Here is a 22,541-nt window from a genome sequence, read left to right as displayed (position 1 = left end):
GTGCCTAATTGTTGAGAAAAATATATATATACATATATATAGTTATTTTAATGAATAATTTGAATTTATGAGATAGCACTTTAAAGTTGTGTTATTTCTGTGTTCTATGGTAATAATTCGGGATAAATAATTGACTACTGAGGGAAGGAAAAATGTAAGTGAGATGAATGTATAATAAAAGCACTGGTACATAGGGGACAACATTGCTGATTCACTTTAGTTTGGTAGACATGTACAGTTGCCTGGGATGGTTATAATATGCTGTTTTCTCTCTCTAAGAAGAGGATTAATATTTATTAAATTTCTACTTTGTGCTGGGCAATTCCTGAACATTATTTTATTTACCTCTCATTACAATCCTGAGTTGTGATCTTCATGTGTACAGAGGAGGTCACTGAGGCCCAGAGAGGTTAAATAATTTGCCTATGGTTGCATAGCAAGTGGTGCAGCTCTAATATCTATCTGCTCACGTTCTTTAGTCTTTGAATGACATCACACAGTCGGAGTAACTTACAGAAGTCCCCAAGATACTTTCTAATTTGAGTAATATTATTTTGTATCTATGAGAACTTTCAATTTCATCTCAAATGGGGTAAATCAACATCAGATAGAGATGAAATAGACACCTTTTCTTGAGGTAATCTAATCTCAGTTTATAAACTGTAGCCTTAAGAAAGAGGTTTATGATTCTTTCCCTGTATTTAACAAGATGGCAGTTGTAGCCAGAGAACAGCTCAGTGTGGTGCTTTGGTGGGATTCAGTTAATATAATCATGTTTAAATATTTTATATTCAACTCTTTACAGTGATTGTAGAACAAATATAATTTTAGGAATTAGTAAGATATACTTGTAGTTATTATTTTAGTTTTAAATGTTTATACACTGTCAGAAAGAATCTGTCTTTACTCTTCATGAATATCTGGAATGAAAACCATTTTCTTCTCCTTTTAATAGGTTTTATTTCGTCTCAATTTCCTGGTAGTGGTGTTATGTATAGTAATGGATCGGCCTTATCAATTCTATTACTTTGTTCCCTTGGTCACTGTATGGTTCATGGTCATATATGTTACTTTAGCACTGTGGCCTCAAATAATCCAAAAAAAAGCAAACGGTAAATATACTCTCTTACTAATGTTAATATATTCTTTCAATGTGCTAATTTTTTTTTTTTTAGTTACTAAAGGCTATTGTTTTTATTGAGACATGTAGACAGTTTAAATTTATGTATAGTATTGACATTTTGAAAGTTCTTCTGTTTCTAAAATGTTGCAGCTAGTAGCATTTAACAGTGCAGAATAATAATTTTTATCTATATTATGTGTTTTCCATGTTTTTTAAATTAAATTTTTCAAAGCCATTTTACCTATTAGCTAATGCAACAGTTTTGAACTGTCTTGTCCAGAGCCGGATGGAGAGAGCTAGAAGAGAGAAGGGAAAGCCAAATAGGGCTTAGTTCCCTGCATCCCACTTTAATCTTGACAACTTGGCTTTATTTGATTTCTTATATATATATATATTGAGATTTTGAATACACATTCATTTGCAAAAGGCCCTTTATGTCAAACAAGTTTAAAGCACTAATGTAATTTATCTTCTAGACAACTCTTTAAACCGTTATTATTAACCTTGTTTTACCTAGAAAGAAACCTAAGAGTCCAAAAGGTTGTCATCTTCAAATCTCACTTAAACAGTTACTGGTGATGTTCAAAGTGAGGCCAAAGTCATTTGTCTTAACGCTTTTTCCCTTTAAGATCATGTCATTAAAATAAAAACTTTCCCTTTCTGGAACAATAAAAAATTTTATTTTTAATAATATATTTAACTTAACTCTTTCAACTAAATATTGTATATCAAAAAATATTTTCTATTGACTTCCATTATGATATCAAATAATTTTTCAGGAGGGAGTTGAGTTGCAGCCTTTAATAAAGTCCACTAGTGTCCTTTGGACAGCTTCTGTAGTTTAATTCTTTGACACAAACCCACCACATTAATCAAATGAATAATCAATATGTATAAACTGTGAACAAATTACTTAAAACATACATATGTGAAAAATATATGTTATGGTTCAATCCTAGTCCATTAGGGAGTTCTTAAGCTCTCTCTTTAGAACTTGAGTATTTAAGCTGTTTTACCAAAGTTATATTCAACATGAGTGTTTGTTAAAATCACATTGAACAAATTGTTCCAAATTTTGTTACAACTTTCAATAATGAATAGGTACAATTGAATCCAGGGGATATTTTCAAATATATTTATAGTGGATGAACAGCAGGTATATAAGGTGTCAGGTGTGTGTTGTAGCCTCATTCCTAGCAAGGACCCTCCATCTTTTTCAACTTTTTTTTCCTTTTTATCCTACTTATAATTTATACTACTTAGATATATTTTTTTGTATCCTGTAAGCAGCTGTAAATTATTTTAAGAACTGTGCAGGGTCTTACTATGTTAAATAGAGATTATTTAATGTTTTCTTCTGTAAATGTACATTTCTTAGTAAATTAAATATTTTCTCTCTTAGGAAATTGTTTCTGGCATTTTGGCTTACTGTTGAAACTAGCCTTCTTGCTGTTATGTATATGTTTTTTGGCATATTCTCAGGTTTGTACAGTCTTTTTAGTTTATATTTTGTTCTATTTTATTTTAAAGTTCAAGTCTATTAAAGTATGTGAGAAGCGTCAGAGCTTTTTTTTTAGCTTCATTTTTTAATGACTGTAATAAAAGTGTCACTCTGTAGTTGAGTACACAGTGTAGTTCCTTTGAGACCTATCTACTTTTGTTACCACTGTATTTGTTGTAAGAGCAATTTAAAGCTCTTCCTCTGGCATTTGTTCGGAATCCATTTTCTTGAGTTTGATCAATCAAACGTTTATTGAATGCCTCTTATAAGACACTGCTCTGAGTGGAAATCAAAATTCTCTTGACAGAATTTGCAACTTGGTTTGTGCATTATTCATTGCATCAAAGTGTTACTTGATTTTTCCTTGACTGCATAGAGTAAAATTTTGGCAGTTAATAAAACCAACTCAGGAGCAAAAAGGTTTATATATATGTAGTATGTTTAATAAAAATGTTGGTCATTTTCTTATCTCTCACCTTTTATCCTCCTCTTATGATGGTTGAGATTTCTCAGCTAGTTTAGCAGGATGGCAGACTGCTTGCTGGTCAGCCCATCAGGCAGACATACCATTTGGGCAGTATATTTATAACAAAGTATTTTAATTTGATTGCCTATAGTTGTGTATGTTAGTTTGCTCTTGTCTCCAACACTCTCTGTCTTGTACCTGGCTGATTCAGGTGCAGATGTCATATAAGCAGTGTGTGTGTGTGTGTGTGTGTGTGTGTGTGTGTGTGTGTGTGTGTGTGTGTAATTCTATAAAGCTGGGTTTTGGGGGGTTTTTTGGCTTATTTTGTAGGCTTTCATACTTATTTTCATACGTGTGTGTGTGTGTGTGTGTGTGTGTGTGTGTGTGTGTAATTCTATAAAGCTGGGTTTTGGGGGTTTTTTTGGCTTATTTTGTAGGCTTTCATACTTATTTTCATACTTAGAAATAAAGCATCTATATTTCTGCCTGACCTCCAAGGGTTTTTGCAGGAGATATATAAAATAATAAGGAAACAATAGGCAAATGTATGAAGAAGTGCCAGGTAATTGCAACAGCTACTTAACAGTCATTCATTAAAGTTCCCAACCCTCTGGTAAAACTGAGGGAGAGAAAGGAAAGTGGATCAGAGGTTCAATAGTGGGACTAAGAAGGTTTCCCCTGTTTTGGATGAGTGTTGACCACTGGACAAGAGAAAAATGTACATAGCCCAGTATAGCCAGTGTCTTTCACAAAATGGGTGCTCAGTAAATACTTGTTTAATGATCACATTAGAAACAAATTTTTAATCAGAAATAGTTGTAAATTATAAATACATCATATATATGTGATATATAAGGTCTTGTGTCTTATATATATATATCAAATAGCTACATATCATATTTCTATATCTTATATAGAAATATGTATGTATATATATATATATATGATATGTAAGTACTTTATATTGCAAATCTTGTTAAAAATCATCCTTAATATTCTGGAGCATAGATAGAATCTATTTTTAATAAGCTATAAGCATTTTAAATTCTGTCATTAAAAGGAGAATGTTACATTTCATTAAAATAATAAAGTTCTTCTGACATAAGGGTTCAGCATTACTTAAAATATAATACTGCTTTCATATTTTTTCTTTGATTTTTATTAGCCTTTTTAAAAATTGTGATGTTACATTTTTTTATGCTGTAACGTTAGGTCTAACAATGGAGCTGTTCTTAATAGAGTTTGTCGCATTCTTTAGTCTGGAAATTGAGGTTTTTGTTCTATTCTTTGAAAGACTTCATTAATGTGCAGGCATGTACCCAAGACTTCTGCCTCTTCATTTTCAGATTTTTCAGGCTGTCGGGTTACAATTCACTAACTTGACCAGAGTAAAACTGTAAACTTTGTTGCAAAAGCTAGTAATGGCATTTGAGTGTGGTTGAGTAAGGTGACTAAATTCAGAGAATTCTTTTAACTCAAATGGTTTATTATAGAATATTAAGGACGTTTAGAGAAAGAAAAACTATATTTTAACCATCACCATCATTCTGGAGTTTATTGATACCATATTGGCTGAAGCCTTTTGTATTTTTGTGTTTCATCAGTAAATATTAGCTGTTTCATATACTAGATTAAAAAATTTTAATGGAATAATTGTCCAATTACCAGCTTTTGAAAACTTTTTCAGTCTCAGTAGCCTTTCATGTGCTGTGAAAGTTTAAGTTAACAAAAAAGTTTTAAGTCATCTTTACTAGCAATTAGTAAAACAATTTTTTTCCAAATGAAGTGATAAATGAAATAAATAGAATCTGAAAATTGTGAGTGATGCTTATATAATCCTAACTTTAGAAAACTACAATGTATAATGAATTACAAAGCAAGTCTTGACTAGTACTGTCATAATTTATTTTCTGGATTCCTTTTCTCAGGGTGCATTTGAGAAGATCTTTTCTCTTTGGCCATTGTCCAAATGTTTTGAACTGAAAGGGAATGTATATGAATGGTGGTTCAGATGGAGGTTAGACCGTTACGTATGTATTTACCTTGTGATCTTTTGCCATTTCTAATTATACTTTTTAAAATTATTTGGAAATCTTAAATCTATTTTCATTTAGTTTTAGAATAAGGAAACAAGTTGATTTCATAAATCAGAGCAGTCCTGCCTCCCTACTGTTTTTATAGCAGAGAAAGGGTATGCAATGTATGTATATCAGCAGGAAAATACTGTAAAAATGTTGTCTATAAAGTGGCCTTTGTTTGAATCATAATTTTTACTTACAGGTGATTCTTCATTATATGCTTCAACGATTCAACACAATATTTATTGAGACCCAATATATGCTCTAGCGTTGGTGTTGTGAGGGGTATATTAGGGAAAGCCAATTTACCTTCAGGCTACTAAGCCTTATAATCTAGCTTAAAACCAAGATTACGATTTACAATCGGGTGCTGAACTTTGCACTATGGATTTGGAGGTAGAAGTGTGCAGAGAAGAGAGAGCAGTGTCATGGATGATACCATGAATTTAATCTTGAAGGATGGTTAAGATTCAGTTGGCCAACATAACATAAAATATCTAGCATAGCCTTTGGAAAATAATAGACACTAAATGCATTACCCCCCCTTTTCTCTTTTCCTTCCATCTTTCACTTAACAAATGTTTTCTTTATTTTTTTTAATAGTAATACGTTCCTATTTGCTTTTTTAAAAATATTTTTTTTTATTAAAATACAGCTGACATACAATATTATATTAGTTTCAGGTGTACACCATAGTTATTCAGCAGTACCCACCTAGCTCTATACAGTGTTATTACCACATTATTGATTTTATTCCCTATGCTACAAATATTTCCTTAATGCCTATTCTGCACCATTTCTGGCTCCCAGTGCCTGTGCACTTTCCACTGCACTGCATTGTGTCTCAAAACCACGTATGAATAAAAAGCTTCGTTAAACTCTTGACATCAAATACTTTTAAATTCTCAACTTTCTCATTAGAGCCGCCTACTATGACATGACAGTGCACGTTAAGTCTTATTTAAAAAAGAAAGCTTCTGTGCGTTCTGATCCGCCATATTTTTTTCACTCTTATTATGTGCATGTAGTCCTTTTTCAAAGTATGATCTTGGTGGTGTTACTGTTGTTTGATTTGATTGAAAGTACCAATATAAAATGTTTTGTCTTGGTTGAGTACATTTAAATTTTATTATGTGTCTTCAGAATAGTTTTTTTTATTACTTGTAAATTGTCTTTATTTCTTCACTTGCTGCTGAAACTGCTCAAATGAACCAGCTTATCTCATATTGTTAGGAGAGATGTTTGCTCCTCTATTGCTGATAGTTTGTAACAATCATGGGCTTTGTTTCATCACTTGAAATTTTACTCTTGAAGTTGAAGCCCTAGAAACTCTGAATCTTTAACCTTCTAACCTACTCACTTTTATACATATTTTTCTCATTTACCAATTTTTTTTTTGCTATTTATTGGAAAGTAGCTGTTTAAAACAAACTTTCTCTCTTATTTTTCAGGTAGTCTTTCATGGAATGTTATTTGCTTTCATTTATCTGGCTTTACAGAAGCGTCAAGTACTTTCTGAAGGAAAGGGTGAACCTCTTTTTTCAAACAAAATTTCAAATGTTCTGTTGTTTATTTCAGTAGTTTCTTTCTTGGTAAGTTTCAAAATGTAATCTTCTCATTTTCCAACATCCTAAATTGTATAGAAAATTAACTTTAAGAGATAGGAATTTAATCATTTATTTTTTTAATAATATTTTATTTTTCAATTACAGTTGGCCTACAATATTATATTAGTTTCAGGTGTACAATATAGTGATTAGACATTTATGTAACTTATGATCACCCTGATAAATCCAGTGCCCATCTGGCACCATCCATCGTTATTACAATATTATTGACTATGTTCCCTATACTGTGTTTCACATCCCTATAACTATTTTGTAACTACGCATTTGTACTTCTTAATTCCTTCCCCTTTTTCACCTATCCCCCAATGCTTTTCTCTTCTGGCAATCATCAGACTGTCCTCTGTATCTATGGGTTTGTTCCTCTTTTGTTTGTTTGTTTATTTTGTTTTTTAGATTCCACATATAAGTCAGATCATATGGTATTTGTTTTCTTTTCACTCAGCACAGTAGCCTCTACATCCATCCATATGTTGCAGAAGGCAAAGTTTCATTCTTCTTTTATCGCTGTGTAATATTCCATTGAATATATATACCATCTCTTCTTTATGCAGTCGTCTATTGATGGATAATTAGGTTGCTTCTATATCTTGGCTGTTGTAAATAATACTGCAATGAACAGATGGATGCATATTTCTTTTCAAAGTAGTGTTTTGGGTTTCTTCAGCTAAATACCCAGAAGTGGAATTACTGGGTCTTTCTTTGTCTCTTGTTACAGCCTTTGTTTTAAAGTCTGTTTTGTCTGGTATAAATTTTGCTACCCCAACTTTTTTTTCTGTTTCCATTTTCATGAAGTATCTTTTTCCATCCCTTTACTTTCAGTCCATATGTGTCTTTCAATCTGAAGTCTCTTGTAGGCAGCATATGTAAGGGTCTTGTTTTCTTATCTAGTCTCCCTGTTGACTTGAGCTGTTGCTCGAGGTGTGTCCATTGTATGCATTGTGTGTGACCTCGTGTTATAGTTTAGACTTGATGCTTTTGGCATAGCAGTGGGCAGGATTAAGCCTCAGGATGACTGGTTGTGAGGACTGGCTGTGACTACAGTGGAGGAGGTGCTGTGCAGGGCCTGATCCTACAGAGAAGGATTTGTTTTAGCAGGACTCTGGTGCCTGCTGAGTTTGCCCACTGGGTGTGTTAGTTCTAGGGCGTCTGGGAGTGGCTCTGGTGCAGGCCAAGGTCAGCCGCTGCCTGTGCCCTACCTTGGGCCACTTGGTATTAGCTACAAAGTGATGTGTAGATGGCTGCCATTTGTGCTGGGCTTGGAGGTACCTGAGAGAGGCTAAGCTGTGAACTGAGGCTGGCTGCTGCTAGTGCCTTGCTTGAGCCTGCTTTGCAAGAGGTACAGGACACACCGAGGCCAGATACTGCTTGTTTGAGGTTTGTGAACCTTTGAGAGATTTTAGGAAAGTCCACAGCATGAGCCAAGGCAGGTTGTTTGTATGGTAAAACCACTGGAAGCAGTTTGGGTGGGCCCACAGATTGGGTGGGGTGGGAAGAACAGTGTTAGCTAGGTTGATGGAAATCAGATACGGCACCCACCTGTGCGTGCAGCTGGGTGGGGGGAGAGCTGAACAAAGGAACAGTGGCTTCTGCTATCACTTCTGTCTGGGAGAAAACTGCCCCTCCAGCCCTTTTCCTGAAGCCAGACAATTCAGTTCCTCCTTGTATGTCCCTGGTGCCTTTCAAGCTGCTACCCCAGTGCTGAGCTCAGAGTAAGAGAGTCCATTAGCGAGTAAATCTGTGCGTGGGCCCTGTAGGAGGACCTTCTGGGACTCCAGCTGCCCTCCTTCTCATTCAGCTACAATCCTTATTGGTTTTCACAACCGCAAGTTATGGGGACTTCTTTTCCTTGCACTGGAACCCTGGGCTGGGGAACCTGGTGTAGGGCTGGGACCCCTTGCTTCTTAGGGGCAACTGCTGCAGCCAAGATATCCCTCCGGATTTTTAGTGGTCACACATGGGTGTGGGACCAGCCTATTTCTCATCTCTGCCACTCCTACCAGTCTTAACATGGCTTCTTCTGTATGTCCTTAGTTGTAGGACTTCTGTTTAGCTAGACTTCGGGGGATTCTCAATGATGCTTGTTCTGTAGTTTAGTTGTAATTTTGAGGTGGTTGTCGGAGTTGGTGAGCACAGCATTTACTTACTCTGCCATCTTGACCAGAAACTAATCAATTATTTTTAATAAATAAAATCTTTAAAAATTCTTTTTCTCTATATTTTCTAAATTGAACATAAATCTGAACTGAATACATATACAAGTTGTTAGAAGTATGGAAAATAACTAAAAGCTTAGTGAAATAGGAATTTTAAAAGTTATAGCAAGGTGTTTGTCATGTAGAGCTATCCCAGCCTTATGATCACTATGTCCAGGAAAGCATAGACCTGTGCCCCTTTTGCTGCTTTCTCATGTTTGGGCAGTTGAAACACCAAAACAAGTAATGAGCCAACCTTTGGGAAGTTTTGGCTAAAGTTGTTTAAATATGATGAAGTATAATGTTATTAATTAATAAAACTGCTTAAAATTTTCTGAGAATGCTACCTCTTTAAGGCATAATTGTTTTTGTGAACTGATTCATATATTTATTTTTGTTCTAGACCTATTCCATCTGGGCTAGCAGTTGTAAAAACAAAGCAGAGTGCAATGAACTCCACCCATCTGTTTCTGTGGTACAGGTAATTATCTTGACTTAGAGAAATGTTTTCTTCTTAATTCTTGATAGAATCCAATCTCTGGTGGAACAGAAATTTGAAATCAAATTTTATAAAATATAAGTATATTAATGTTTCTAAGCCCTACCTTCCTCTGTTGTTACAGGGATATTAAAATCTTTTTTTAAGGATTGTGATATTAAATGTATGGAAATCATCAGTATTTGTCACTTATTAGGCATTTAGAAAATGTTAATTCCACTTTCATATTTGCTTTTCTTCATGTATTTATTCAAATTTATTTATTTAATTGATCATAGTCATCAATGACCTATGTGTTAAGTACCGTGCTACATGGAAGAGGTTCAATGTTAAACAAGATAGAGCTCCTGCCCTCACAGAACTTATAGTCTAATAAAATATGAATCAATAAACATTCAGTCATTTAACACATTTTTTTATTCATTTACCAAATATTTGAGACCTGGTACGCACTAGATGATATGCTGAAGGATACAGTGGTAGCCAAATCAGTCATAGTTCCTACCCTTTTCGAGCCTACATTCTTATATTACAGATAATAATCATAAAATTGCCTTGTAATTATAAATACAAGTACGTGATGCAATAAGAGAATATCATGAGGGGATTTGACCTAGTTGGAGTTCGGAGTGAGGGTGGTTGGGGTCAGGGATGATTTCCCTGAGAAAATTAATCTGAGAATAGAGGGATGAAGGCATAGCAGGCAGCAAGAACATAAGCCCTGTGGTGTAAAGGAGCATGCACGTTCAGAGAGCTTATCTATGGCCATTGGGGCTGGAACTCAGAGAGCCAGTGTCTAGAGACGTGTGTGGTAGTGACTGGAAGGTGGGCAGAGGCTAGAGGCTTACGTTTTGCAGAGATACTTCCGGTTGCAGGCAATCATAGTGCGTCGGGGTTAGTGTAGTGATGGTGAAGTACAGGGCTCTCTGGAAACACATGGGACTTCTTCCTAACCCATCTTGATATCACAGCAAGGTTGTTGGAGAACTAAGTGTCTAAGCCGAAGCCTGAATAATGAGTAGCCCAACAAAGAGGAGAAGGGAGAATTTCTAGAGACTCTTCGCTTACGAAGAGAGGTCTTACGTTCTCTTCAATGCAGGACTATTTTATTCCTCCTAAACCTCTGTATAATCAGCAGCAACAAGCCTGTGATAGACTCTGCAAACACAGTCGGTAATGAAATTTCAAAGACTGTATTCATATAACATTTTCATGACTTTTACAGACAATACTAGTGCTTACCCATAACTCTATCCATATTGTATCTGATACCATTTCTGTAACTCACATGATGGGAGATGTTACCCCTCTCAGTGTACCAACACAGAGCAATGGAAGGAGAGCTAAGGGAGAGAGAATGGCTGCACACAGAATTATAGTAACATTCCCTCCCAATCACTGCCCTCCACATACTCATCTTTCCTTAGTTACTTTTTTTTTTTTTTTGAGGGCCTCAGCTGTTCCACTGCAGAGTAAAAGAGTGGACTGGGAGCACAAACTTGAGCAAATACTAATTGTATTGGCTTGCTATTTTTTGCAAGGGCGCTTGTCCCCCATTGTAAAAGTTGGGGAGCAACCAAGTAGTCCCAAATGTTATAGGTTACAACCCTATTACCTTTCATTCTTATTTTCAGATGTCAACAGAAGATCTAGGTGTGGGGGGAGTGTGTGTGTGTATAAGACATTATGATTATATAAATATATGTATATATGGTTATATATTCTTAGAGTACTTATCTGAGTGGACTTATTTAAGATTTTAAACACGTACAAGATTCCTAAGGTCCTGTTAGAAAGTATTTTCCCAGCCTGACCCAGCAGTCTTAGGCATTAATCCCTGAATCCTAATTTTTTGGTTTGCCTATCAATTTTGATAGAAATTTCTAGAAGGGATTAACTGTAGAACAGCATACAGGTGATTAACCATAAATGATATATATTAAGTGCTTAGCTCAGTACTCAGCAAGTTATAAATGCTGAACAAATTTTAAGCATTATTATTATTTCTATATCAAGCTAATAAGAATGATTCACCAAACCTCAGTTGTCTTCTCCTTGGTTATTATTTCTTTGATTTTTCTACTTCCCTAATCAGATTGTTCACTAAGTACATGACAAAACACAAGACTTGAATATGCTAATGAAATAAACACACATTGGGAATTGGTAGACAACAGAAAGAAAGAAGGAATGTGATATGCTTAGGACTATTCTCAGATTTCCTGATGCTCAGACTGGTGGTTTGTACATATATGTATCTTTCCAGCATTTTCTTTCTAGCATTTACAGTTTAAACAACATTTTAATTATAATAACTCATTAAATGGTTTTATGTGTAAGGGCTTTATTTAGGTCTCACCTTTATGATTTTTGCCATTTGTGTATACCACTTATACTATTAATTACCTGATATGTTTCTTTAAATGACTCACAACATATGCTATAAAAAGTGCCTCGGGGTGGCTGGTTAGTTCAGTTGATTAGAGCGTGGTGCTAATGACACCAAGGTTGCCAGTTTAATCCCTGCATGGGCCAGGGAGCTGTGCCCTCCTTAAAAAAAAAAAAAAAAAAAAAAAGTGCCTCATATATGTTTTAACTTTCACATTAACCTTTCAAAATAACTTTTATCCCCGTTTGTATAGATGAGGAAACACACTTAAAGTAGTAAAGTACCTTACTCTAAGTCCCAGAACTAATGAAAGGCAAAGGCTAAATTAAATTCAAACTTGGATCTCTTTGATACTATTGCTCAAGAGGATCACTCAACTAAATTATACCTAAATACCTAAACTCATGTGGGTTCCTTTTTCCCAATGACAGACTTCTCCACGTATTTCCTATTTCTTCATTTTTTGTGCGTTTCAAAGACCTCTTCCTAGATCCTTTGACAAAATGCCTAGAGTGATCAACGTGGAACATGTGGTTTTTCTCTGAAGTGTAAATAAATTTTCAATTTCTTTTATGAGAGAAGTTTTTTGAAAGGTGTTTATGAAAATGGAAACTCTTTTTTTCTTTACAATTTCTTTCTTCTCTATGAAGAGAATGGATTCTCGAGAGTTTTTCCTTGATAGACTGGTTACTGGATGTGTCACTGAATTGGAAGTTTAGAGAATTCATGATTGTCCCACCTGGTGCAAAACTATTGGGGAGAGGGATGAAGGCCAGGAGCCCAAAGGGTGGAGATTCTCTCTGGGGAGAAAAGAGCCAGAGGGAAAATATATTACATGTGAATGTAGTTTAAAACATCATTGGGCTGACAATGCAGAGCAAGCATGAAGACATCTTAAAAGTCATGCCATTTCCTTTATTTACATGGCTGTCAGTGGAAGAAAGATTTTGGAGAGAGTAATGAGGGTGGGGTCTGCAAACCACACAGATACTTTTTGTAAGAAGCAAAATTGTATCATGGGATTTTATAAATTGACCTAATAAATAGGCCATATCACATAAATATGATATCTCCTTCTACACAAAGGGCCTCATAGTGGCTTTATACTTTTTTCAATACACATAAAACTGTTCAGCTATGTACTATATAGTATCTGCACTGTTACGCAGTATATAGATCACATGTTCAGAAACACAGTTTGGATAGCCTCTAGAAAAAATGACTTGCTAATACTTTATCATTGAAAAAAAAACATTACATACGTATCAAGCTCAAGAACATAAAGAATAAAGTTATGACTTGAAAGAAAGTAAAATGCTCTTAATAAACAGATTATTGATATTTGCCTTTGTGGTTTTTCTTTAGATTTTAGCTTTTATCCTAATAAGGAATATCCCTGGATATGCCCGTTCAGTTTACAGTTCATTTTTTGCTTGGTTTGGAAAAATTTCATTAGAGGTTGGTGCATTAATATTTTGCTCTATTTTACACAGCCAAGTGTTACATGCATGTTTGCATGTATGTGTGTATGAGTGTGTGTGTGTGTGTGTGCGCGAGTGTGAATCTAACATACTTTTTAAAATCAGAGCTATGTTATTTATGGAATTATAGGAGGAAAAACTCAGTACTTTACAAAAGCAGTATTGTAGAATGTTTTTAAAGTCTTACTTAAATGACTATACATGACTTGCACATTATCCTTTATATTGTCTTAGGCTTATAAGCACAACCAAGGTGCGATATTAGGAGAGAAAAAAATGAAATAGATATAAATGAAATCAAGCTGAGGGGATTTTGATTTGTTTTCATCTCCGTAATATTACATTACTGGAATTTAGGTTATTTATTGATGCTTAACTTATCATAATAAAAATTCACCCTTATGATTGGAAATTTGGGGGAAAATTTAAAACTCATCACATTTTTAATGTAATACCTAATATGAAATTATCTATAAAATCAGTTTAAAGTAGGTTTTGAAATGCATTCTGAGTATTCTGAGCTTTATTTGAAATGGACTATTTTAAAACAGTAGAATTCATGTTGTAATCATAAAAGATACATTTTAGAACACAAGCTTTATTTAAAAGATGCATTTTAGAGTATAAGACTTAAGTTGTCTTTAAAACAGGGAAAGTAAATTTCTTTTTGAGTTCTTGAAAAAATGTTCTGTTATTTTTTTAAGTGTCATTTATATAGAGAGATTGTATAGAATTTTAAATTCTTGATCATGAATGACTTACCACGTCATTGAGTATACAAAAGAATATTTATTTTGCCAGTCCCTTAATATTTGAAGCATGAGAGGTTTTTATCAACTTTAACTGAATGAATTTAGTATATCTATTACAAATATATAAGTGTCATAATCCTCATATTTGTTGAAGTAGCTTAAGCATATTTCTACCCTGATATTTTGAAGCAATGTGATGAAAGAATCATGTTTGGAATCACAATCAAAAGAAATAGTTGTGTCATCTAATATGTAATTCACGTAAAACTTGAAATACACTTTAGAAACATGCATATATAGTTCAAGACATTTGTCTGGCCATGCATAGCACACATGAGGACGTCTTAAACTCCATGCCATTTCCCACTCATATATGCATACATAAATATATTAAAAATATGTACATATTTGTACTTACATATAGTATACGCATACGTGTACTAGATACACACACACACACACACCCAATCATTCTATATTTGGTGTCTGAATACCAGAGTCCAGATAACATTCTATCAGCTGTCTTCTACGTCATGCAAAGAAATGTTTGTAAAATTAGAAGGTCCCTATGGTTCATCTCTTGAGGACTTGGAAGCAGTGCTTCAGCAAGGTGGAGTTCTGGAGAGCAGGGTGCAGTAGACTATTCAGGGCCAGTCACATAATACAAGAGAATTTAATGGTTTGGGAAAAGCCTGCTAATGTACTTAATGCTCCCAAGTGTTTAGAGTAGGAAAAACTGTTGTGTATTCACGAACCCTCTGCACGTACATCTAACTTGGACTGTTTTTCCTCCTAGCTCTTCATTTGCCAGTACCACATATGGCTGGCCGCAGACACGAGGGGGGTCTTGGTGCTCATACCTGGAAGCCCTATGCTTAACATCATTGTCAGCACTTTCATATTTGTTTGTGTGGCACATGAAATTTCTCAGATCACTAATGACCTTGCACAGATTTTTATTCCTAAAGATAACTCATCTCTGTTGAAAAGGTTGGCATGTATAGCTGCATTTTTTTGTGGACTCCTCATTTTATCATCCATTCAAGATAAATCAAGACACTAAGTTCTGAAAAACTTCAGCTCTTCAAGCTAACTTTGTATCTGCCTGGAGGAGAAAAACATCTACCTGAAGCTACAACTCAATGTGGAAAGAACAATTTGTGGGGAGAGGACAGCTCCGTGATGTCGGTTGAACATTTGTGGTTGTATATATTGGAAATGTACATATCCAATGTGAAATACTGAAAACAGGTGATGAAGCAGAGTGCATTGTATAGGACTGCATGTGAAACGTCTTTTCTACTGGATCTGCATTTCCATTCATAAATGACTTTAAGTTAACATATGAAAGCAGGGAAATAATTACCTTTCCAGTAAAAATTATAGATAATTTAATTAGCTTAGTGTCACACTGTTTTGATATTTACTAAATTTGTGGTAATAAGACTGTCTACACCTATATTCATCATGGAACTTCCTACTTCATTGAAAACTTTCTTACTGAAGAATGACTGCAGTATTGTTTTCTTATTATATGTGCAATGATGCGGAATGATAAACAGTATGCCTTTAATTTATGTGTTCTTGTTCTGATGTGATATGTGTTCTGCCATGATGGTTTTTCTAACTGTGGTGTTCAGGTATGCAAGCCTAAATCTTTGTACACTTTGTCTCACAAAGTTGTTCTAGGCTCCATGACAGGGTTTTGTCATTGTCATGTTGTTGTTGCTTCTTTTTATAAAAAGGCCAAATTTTCTTTCCAATTCCAACATTCACCTGTTTTCTTTCCTTGAGCTATACCAGTGTAATACCAGTTACCCTGTGGATCCATTTAATATGTTTTCCCCTGACCAATTAATTTTTGTATATTATTTCCAATGTTTGGAAAGCTCTTTATAACCATTTTGGTATTTCTTATTATTCCCCCCTAGTTTTTGAATATTTATCAATCTAAACTTGTGCAGTCTAGTAATGATTCAAGTTGTTGTGATTGAGATGTATGACCATCAGTAGAATTTTAAGTAAACCGGTGACTTTGGGCAATATATGTTTTGGGTTTGGTTTGGTTTTGTACAAGCTAACTGTTAGAGGTATAAATTTATTTATCTGTTGTACAGATTTGTTTATGACTTTTAATGTTTGAAAGATTGCACTTGTTTGCTCTTACTATGTGTGGGATAAAATATATTTTCTGTTCACGGTATATGAAAATATGGAGTAATTTAAACTGAATAAACATTCTGTGGATTCTTATTTTTGTATTGGCAAAGTATCAATTAAACTGTATGTGTTCTTTTTTTAACGAACTGAATCCATTAGTGATTGGTTCAAAAGTCTTAATTCATTTCTTCAGCTTAAATTTGCTTTTCCAATCTCCCAGTAGATAGAAGTAGATGACTGTGATAGTTGAAGAAGGGATAATTAAGTTATCAGAGCTTTGAAGGATAATCTGCCTTTCTGCCCAGGAAGTTTAAGCATTATGGTTTATTAGTAGTCTTATGTGAAGATTTTAAAAGTTAACTATTATTTCTTTAGCACTGGATTTATGTGCTAGCTTATCTTCCCATTAATTGAGGAATATTTCTCAGACAGAAATGTGTTCTTTCCTTTTCTCTCTCCTGCCCTTACTTAATCTTTTGACATTTCCCAGATAGACAATTGTAATGATTCATTGCTCTGCCTCCTAGACTGCAGCCTTATAAGTAGAGAATGGTATAGTTATAAATCAAAAACTTCCAAGTACTGTGATCACATTATTCTTGTGGTGTGGCTTGCCAATGAGTAGAGTGCATTTTAATTTAGCTTGTAAGTTTTATCACCTGAAGAAGATTCTTCCCGATGAAACAGTTGAAAAAGATGACCAGTATTTCTGTTTTGGGGAAGCACTTATGTCTCCAATAGCAATACTCAAGTAAATATAAGTTTTCTCACCTAATGAACTCGAGCCTAAAACTTAACTGTTAAACCCTGTTTTATCATCACGTGCTCTTATTTAATATGTCCCACTACTTTATATAAAATAGTTAAGATATAATGCATTTGTAATTAAAATTCTGTTTATATTTGATTTTCTTAATGGGTTTTTACGGATAAGAGGTTATTATGGTAGAAGTTACCACCATGATAGCACCTATATATGGTATGTTTTAATTTTTTTCTGCATATACTCAGATACTGACTAGTTACTGACTCAGTAACTAGTCAGTACTGAGTCAGTAACTACATTACTCAAAAAGATGTTTAACAAAATATAGACATAAGCTAAAGTTAAGATAAAAACCACAGAGGTGTTCTAAACTCCGATTTTCTGTAATATAAGTCACGTTAAGAAATGTACTATATGGCTCCAAACAGTACTCGCTTGCCTCAGGTCTACCCCAATCCTTCCCTGTTTCTTTTGCCAAACTTTGCCATTTTTATGGTTAACCAATATAGCATTAAAAATTCAGAGCCTTCACCTAAAACCATTCACTGTATTTATGTGCTAGATTCTATTATTTGCTTTAGGTGCTAATATAACGTAACATTTACACCCTACCATTCCATTGTAAGATAAATTGACCAGTTAAAATTTTAAAGATGGGTGAGTTTTTTTTCTTCCACAAATGCTTTATTATTTCAAATGTTAGTATAGGGAGGTTTTAAGCTTGGTAAAATTAACTTAAATGATAAACATATCTGTTTGTTTATATTTCTTTGTTTTCTTTTTTTTTACTAAATTGTAAATCATTAAGGCTAAATAAATAAACCATAGAACCTAGGGCAGAACCTTCATACAACAGACAACAAAAGCCAGTTTGTTGAAGAATGTGCAATTTTTAGGAGAATGCCACTCACCCCTTAGATTTGGACTTTTACCAATCTAGGAAACCTTGGGAGAACCACGTTGGAATTTTTATGTTGAGCAGTATTAAATCCCCAATATGCTCTCATTTTTGACCTACAAAAATGGCAATTTCGTATCATTCAACCTAACAACTTCCCTTGTTGAAAAGGAAAAAAAAAGTAACTTGGTTAGGTACCTGCAGAATTGCTCTTGATTATTTCAAAAATTCTAAATATTAAGGTTGGTTATATTTAGGGTTATTGTGAAGATTGGTGAAAACTTCTTAAGCTACTCATATTTGGAAAGCACTTTTAAATCCATATTTTTCTTTTAATGAAATCTCTTCTAGTTCTTATATGAATTAGCAATATTAAAAGAAACTTAAAAGTTACATCCATAAAGTAGTGTAAAAAAAGAGACTACTTTCAAAAAAAGAGTTGATATTATGAGCTGTAAAATATCCAATAGATTAGTTAGAAATACTTTATTTAAATCTTATTTCTTATTTATAAAATACCATTCCAGAGCATAAAAATGGGATATAATCAACATTATAAAAGGAAATTTGTGGTTGCCTAGAAGTGCTTCCTATATAGGGCAAATTTTTCATGCTTGAAGGTAATTATTGTAATATTTTAAAATCCAGCTAGTTGTATTAGCTTTAACTTCACTAATGCCTACTGTCTTAATTTAGACAACATTTGAACAAATTTTCTGGTAATGAAAATGGCCAGAAATAATTGCAAACTATTAACAAGAATTTATTTTTTAATTCTAGAGCTACTACCAATGGATTGTTTAACCCTTTTTAATCTTCATTGCCAAAATACTGTGATATAGCCAGAATTTAGCTGAGGGTAAAAGCTCTCTACATTTATCACCCATCTTTTCATCTCTTCTTAATATGAATTCCAGCCAGGCCAATCTTGGTGTTCCTCAAATATCATATACTTTGTTCCCACTCTTTCATCTACGTAAATCCAACTTATTTTTTTAGTACAACTTAAACTTCACCTTCTCTGTGAAACCAATACTTTAATTATCCTCTTTTATTAAACTATTCTAGCATTAATTACCTAGTCTTATTATTTTGTTATTTCTTCTATTCCTTCAGTAAGATTGCAACCTAGGGTCAAGATGGCATTTCTCATGGATAAAGTGCTATGCACAAAGTAGACATAGAGAGGCTTGAGCGTCAGCTGAGAAGTTCTGGCTTTGTTTCTCCCATCTTAAAAACAAAATTCTTTTTTATCTCTTGCCTTTCCAAAGCTGCTGCCTCATTTATGTTCTTCTATGGACCTGAACTACTCTTGTTAAGATCAACAAGCGCCTCCATATTGCTAATCCCATGATCAATTCTCAGTCTTCACCCTACCTGACATAAGCAATAGTTGACACAGTTGATTTACTGCCTCCCTTTCCAACCATCCTCCTTCACTCTGCTTCCTGGACATGACCATTTCCTGTTGTCCTCCTACCTCAGTAGCCATTTCTTTACAGTCTTGTTTCCTGGGTCTTTCACATCCTCAACCTTTAAACTGCAATTCCACAAAACTTACTCCTGAGACCTTTATTTACACTCATACCTTAGGTGATATCACCTCGTCACATGACTATGCTGATCACTACCAAATGTATATCTTCAGTCTGAACCTCTTCTCTGAAATTCACACTCATAACCACCTGGCTATTTCACATCTCCATTCGAATATCTAAGAGACAACAAGTCTAAAACAAAACTAAGCTTCCTCACTACTGGCCAAAAACAAATAAGAACACCCACAATCTTTCTCTTCACAGTGGCAACTACATCCTTCAAGTTGCTCCAATAAAAAAGAAAATTTGATTCTTTTTCTCTTATGACTGGTAAGTCTTTATTTTATTTTGCAATATTTTACTGTATTTTAGTAAGTCTTGTCAGCTTCATCTTCAAACTATAATTCAATAATTCAACCACTTTTCATCAGTTCCAATGTGATTACCCTGTTCCAAAACACCAGCTCTTCCCTTATTGTAATAGATTTATTTTTCTCCATAGTTCTGACCTACCAGTACTTATACTTACCTTTTTTTCTTCCATTCTCTTCCCCATCCTCCGCCATTAGAACATAGTCTTTCTGAGGACAGGGATTTTTCTCTTTTATTCACGATGGTATCCCCAGCTTCTAAAGGAATGTCTCTCAGTCATTTGCGATGAATAAATGAATTAATGAATACTGCAAAAAAAAAAATTGTGTCAAGTATGAACCCCATTCAAGACAGGTGGGCAGCCCTTCAAAGGTAAAGCAGTTGGAAAAATACTTTTCCTTAGCAGTCTGGACAAGAGGCTAAAGATACGCTTTATTTGGCTTTTAGGATGTTGATTTGCTAATGTAAAAAAATTTTAACCCACTTATGTAGCCAGGTAAATAGTGACTGCTGCAGGGCGACGATCTTTCTGTCTTGGATGACAACTATCTGCAGAGCTGAGCCCCAGTCACACCAGGCGGAGCATAAGTCTTTTTTACTCACTATGGGTTCTAGAATTCCTTATTTTCTTGCTTTATGCTGGGGCCATAATTTGTCATTGCACTTACGCTATTATTTTTCTTATAGTAGAGAATTATTTCTTTAGACTCATGTCTCTATCAAAAGTAGGAATATGAAAAGATAAACCAAGAAAATCATGTATTTTAAAAAGAGAGGGATTGTGTTTTTAGTGGAAGTCGAAAATACTCTGCGTTCAACAGGCAAAATATGACTATGTCAAAGAATACCACTTTAAAAAACATTATGAAATAAACTCCACTAAAAACAATTGCCAGTACACAGAAATGTATATGTGAGTGGCAGTATAAGTAATTCGTATTGATGAATTAAATGAAAGCCTGAAATTTCAATAAGACTTAATTTTAAATGCAAAATTTAAAAATGATAATGCTGTGAAATTCAGATATATATTAAGTGAAAAATATGGCATACTAACATTTAACAAATGGTACACTTTTAATATCTATTGAATGTAGCAGAAATTACATACCAAAAGTAAATAAGCTTTTGAAAATAGAAGCATAACTGGGAAAACTATTATCTCCCTCAGTATATCGAGATATAGCTGAGAACTTACAGAAAAAGTTTAAGAAAAGTTTAATTTATGAGAGCCCAGATATCAACAATACCACCTACTTGATTAATTGTGCTTTCAGTGAGAATTCTAATGTAACCAAATGACTTCTTAGATAATATAAATGTCTAACCGCTATGCTGTACACCTGAAATTAATATAAAATAATATTGAATGTCAACTGTAATTGAAAAATTAAAATGGGGGAAAAGGTGACAGGCAAGAGGTTCAAATTTCTAAATATAAAACAAATAAGTCATGGAAATGTAACATATAGCATGGGGAATATAGTCACTAATATTGTGATAGCGTGGTACAGTGTCAGATGGTTGCTGGACTTACGGTGATCACTCTTTGGGTATAGAAATGTTGAACAACTATGGTGTACCCCTGAAACCAATATAATATTGTATGTTAGCTATATTTTTTAATAAAAATCTTTTGAAAAAAAATCTATGTCAGGTTCATTATAAGGAAATGGCTTATTGATTAATTGGATTGAGAAAATCTTAAAGTTTGATATAGGCTAATATTAATAAAGTTAATCATTGGTAAGTATGGTAATAGAATGTGTTATTATGGTGATCCCAGGTTTTGCAAAATGAAATAGTGATTTTTCACAAGGACATGGAACTTAAGTCCACTCATTATTTCATTCCCTGGGAATGACTTTATGCTAAAACCTTAAAAATAGAATGCTTTCTGAATATACTCATTGATATAAACTGAATGTGCTCTGTGGCTTGTATTACGGACAGGTCAGTGTTTTGCTGGATAAATTGGATATACCACATGGGGACCCTGCTGTGTAGTAGGAGATTAAGTGGCATTGTACCCAGAGATTTTTGGAACTATTCAGAGAGATTGAATTCTTCACATGATTCAAGAGAAAATGACCTTGTTAGCATAATTGCAAAGACTGAAATAAACATGCTCGATTTTGACTGGAAATTCACCCATGTTACCAGTTGGAACATTTCTTCTCTACAAAGCCATTCAAATTGATTGCATAAATATACAACTTAATTTGTTCTTCATGCATAAGGTAATTGTGATTTAGGGAAACTTATTTGGTAAGGTGTATTCTCATGCAAAAAATGGTTTCCAGAGAAGAAAGTAATGGCAACTACATCCTAAAATTGTGGAGCTGAAGCCTGAATTCTAGAAAAGTTTTTCTGATTTTAAATCTTACCAAAAAAATGAATAACACTGTTTTACCTTTTCTTATTACTAGGGATAGTAAAAATTAGGACACTCAGTGGCAGTTGTATAACTGCCATCGATAATGGTTCCAGAACCTGAATATGACAAAATTGGAATACCCGAATTCTACATATACATTAGAAATAGCTGCCTTAAAATATAAAAAAAATATTATGCAGAAGTTTTATCCATGTTCAAAAGTGATAATTATGAAGAATTTGGGGAACTATGAAGCTGAATAAAATCAAATAACCCTTGTCTTTGGTAAATACCCTTGTCAAAGATAAAACTGTACTGAAC

At 34.0% G+C, this 22,541-nt stretch overlaps 1 protein-coding gene across 1 annotated transcript in view; it reads left to right on the top strand.

Moving 5' to 3' along the window:
- The window catches only part of CASD1 (CAS1 domain containing 1), a 49,151-nt gene extending 32,789 nt beyond the window's left edge, over positions 1–16,362 (top strand). The window contains exons 12-18 of the mRNA XM_033088494.1: positions 956–1,112; positions 2,526–2,605; positions 5,019–5,120; positions 6,620–6,760; positions 9,392–9,469; positions 13,242–13,334; positions 14,906–16,362. Of these exons, the coding sequence (XP_032944385.1) occupies positions 956–1,112; positions 2,526–2,605; positions 5,019–5,120; positions 6,620–6,760; positions 9,392–9,469; positions 13,242–13,334; positions 14,906–15,172 (918 nt within the window). The 3' untranslated portion in view covers positions 15,173–16,362. The remainder of the gene's footprint in view (positions 1–955; positions 1,113–2,525; positions 2,606–5,018; positions 5,121–6,619; positions 6,761–9,391; positions 9,470–13,241; positions 13,335–14,905) is intronic.
- The last annotated feature ends 6,179 nt before the right edge of the window (positions 16,363–22,541 follow it).

This window comes from Rhinolophus ferrumequinum, chromosome 20, assembly GCF_004115265.2.
Source record: "Rhinolophus ferrumequinum isolate MPI-CBG mRhiFer1 chromosome 20, mRhiFer1_v1.p, whole genome shotgun sequence".
Lineage (NCBI taxonomy): Eukaryota > Metazoa > Chordata > Mammalia > Chiroptera > Rhinolophidae > Rhinolophus > Rhinolophus ferrumequinum.
The sequence above is the reverse complement of the archived record's forward strand: the minus strand, read 5'-3'. Positions and strand labels throughout refer to the sequence as shown.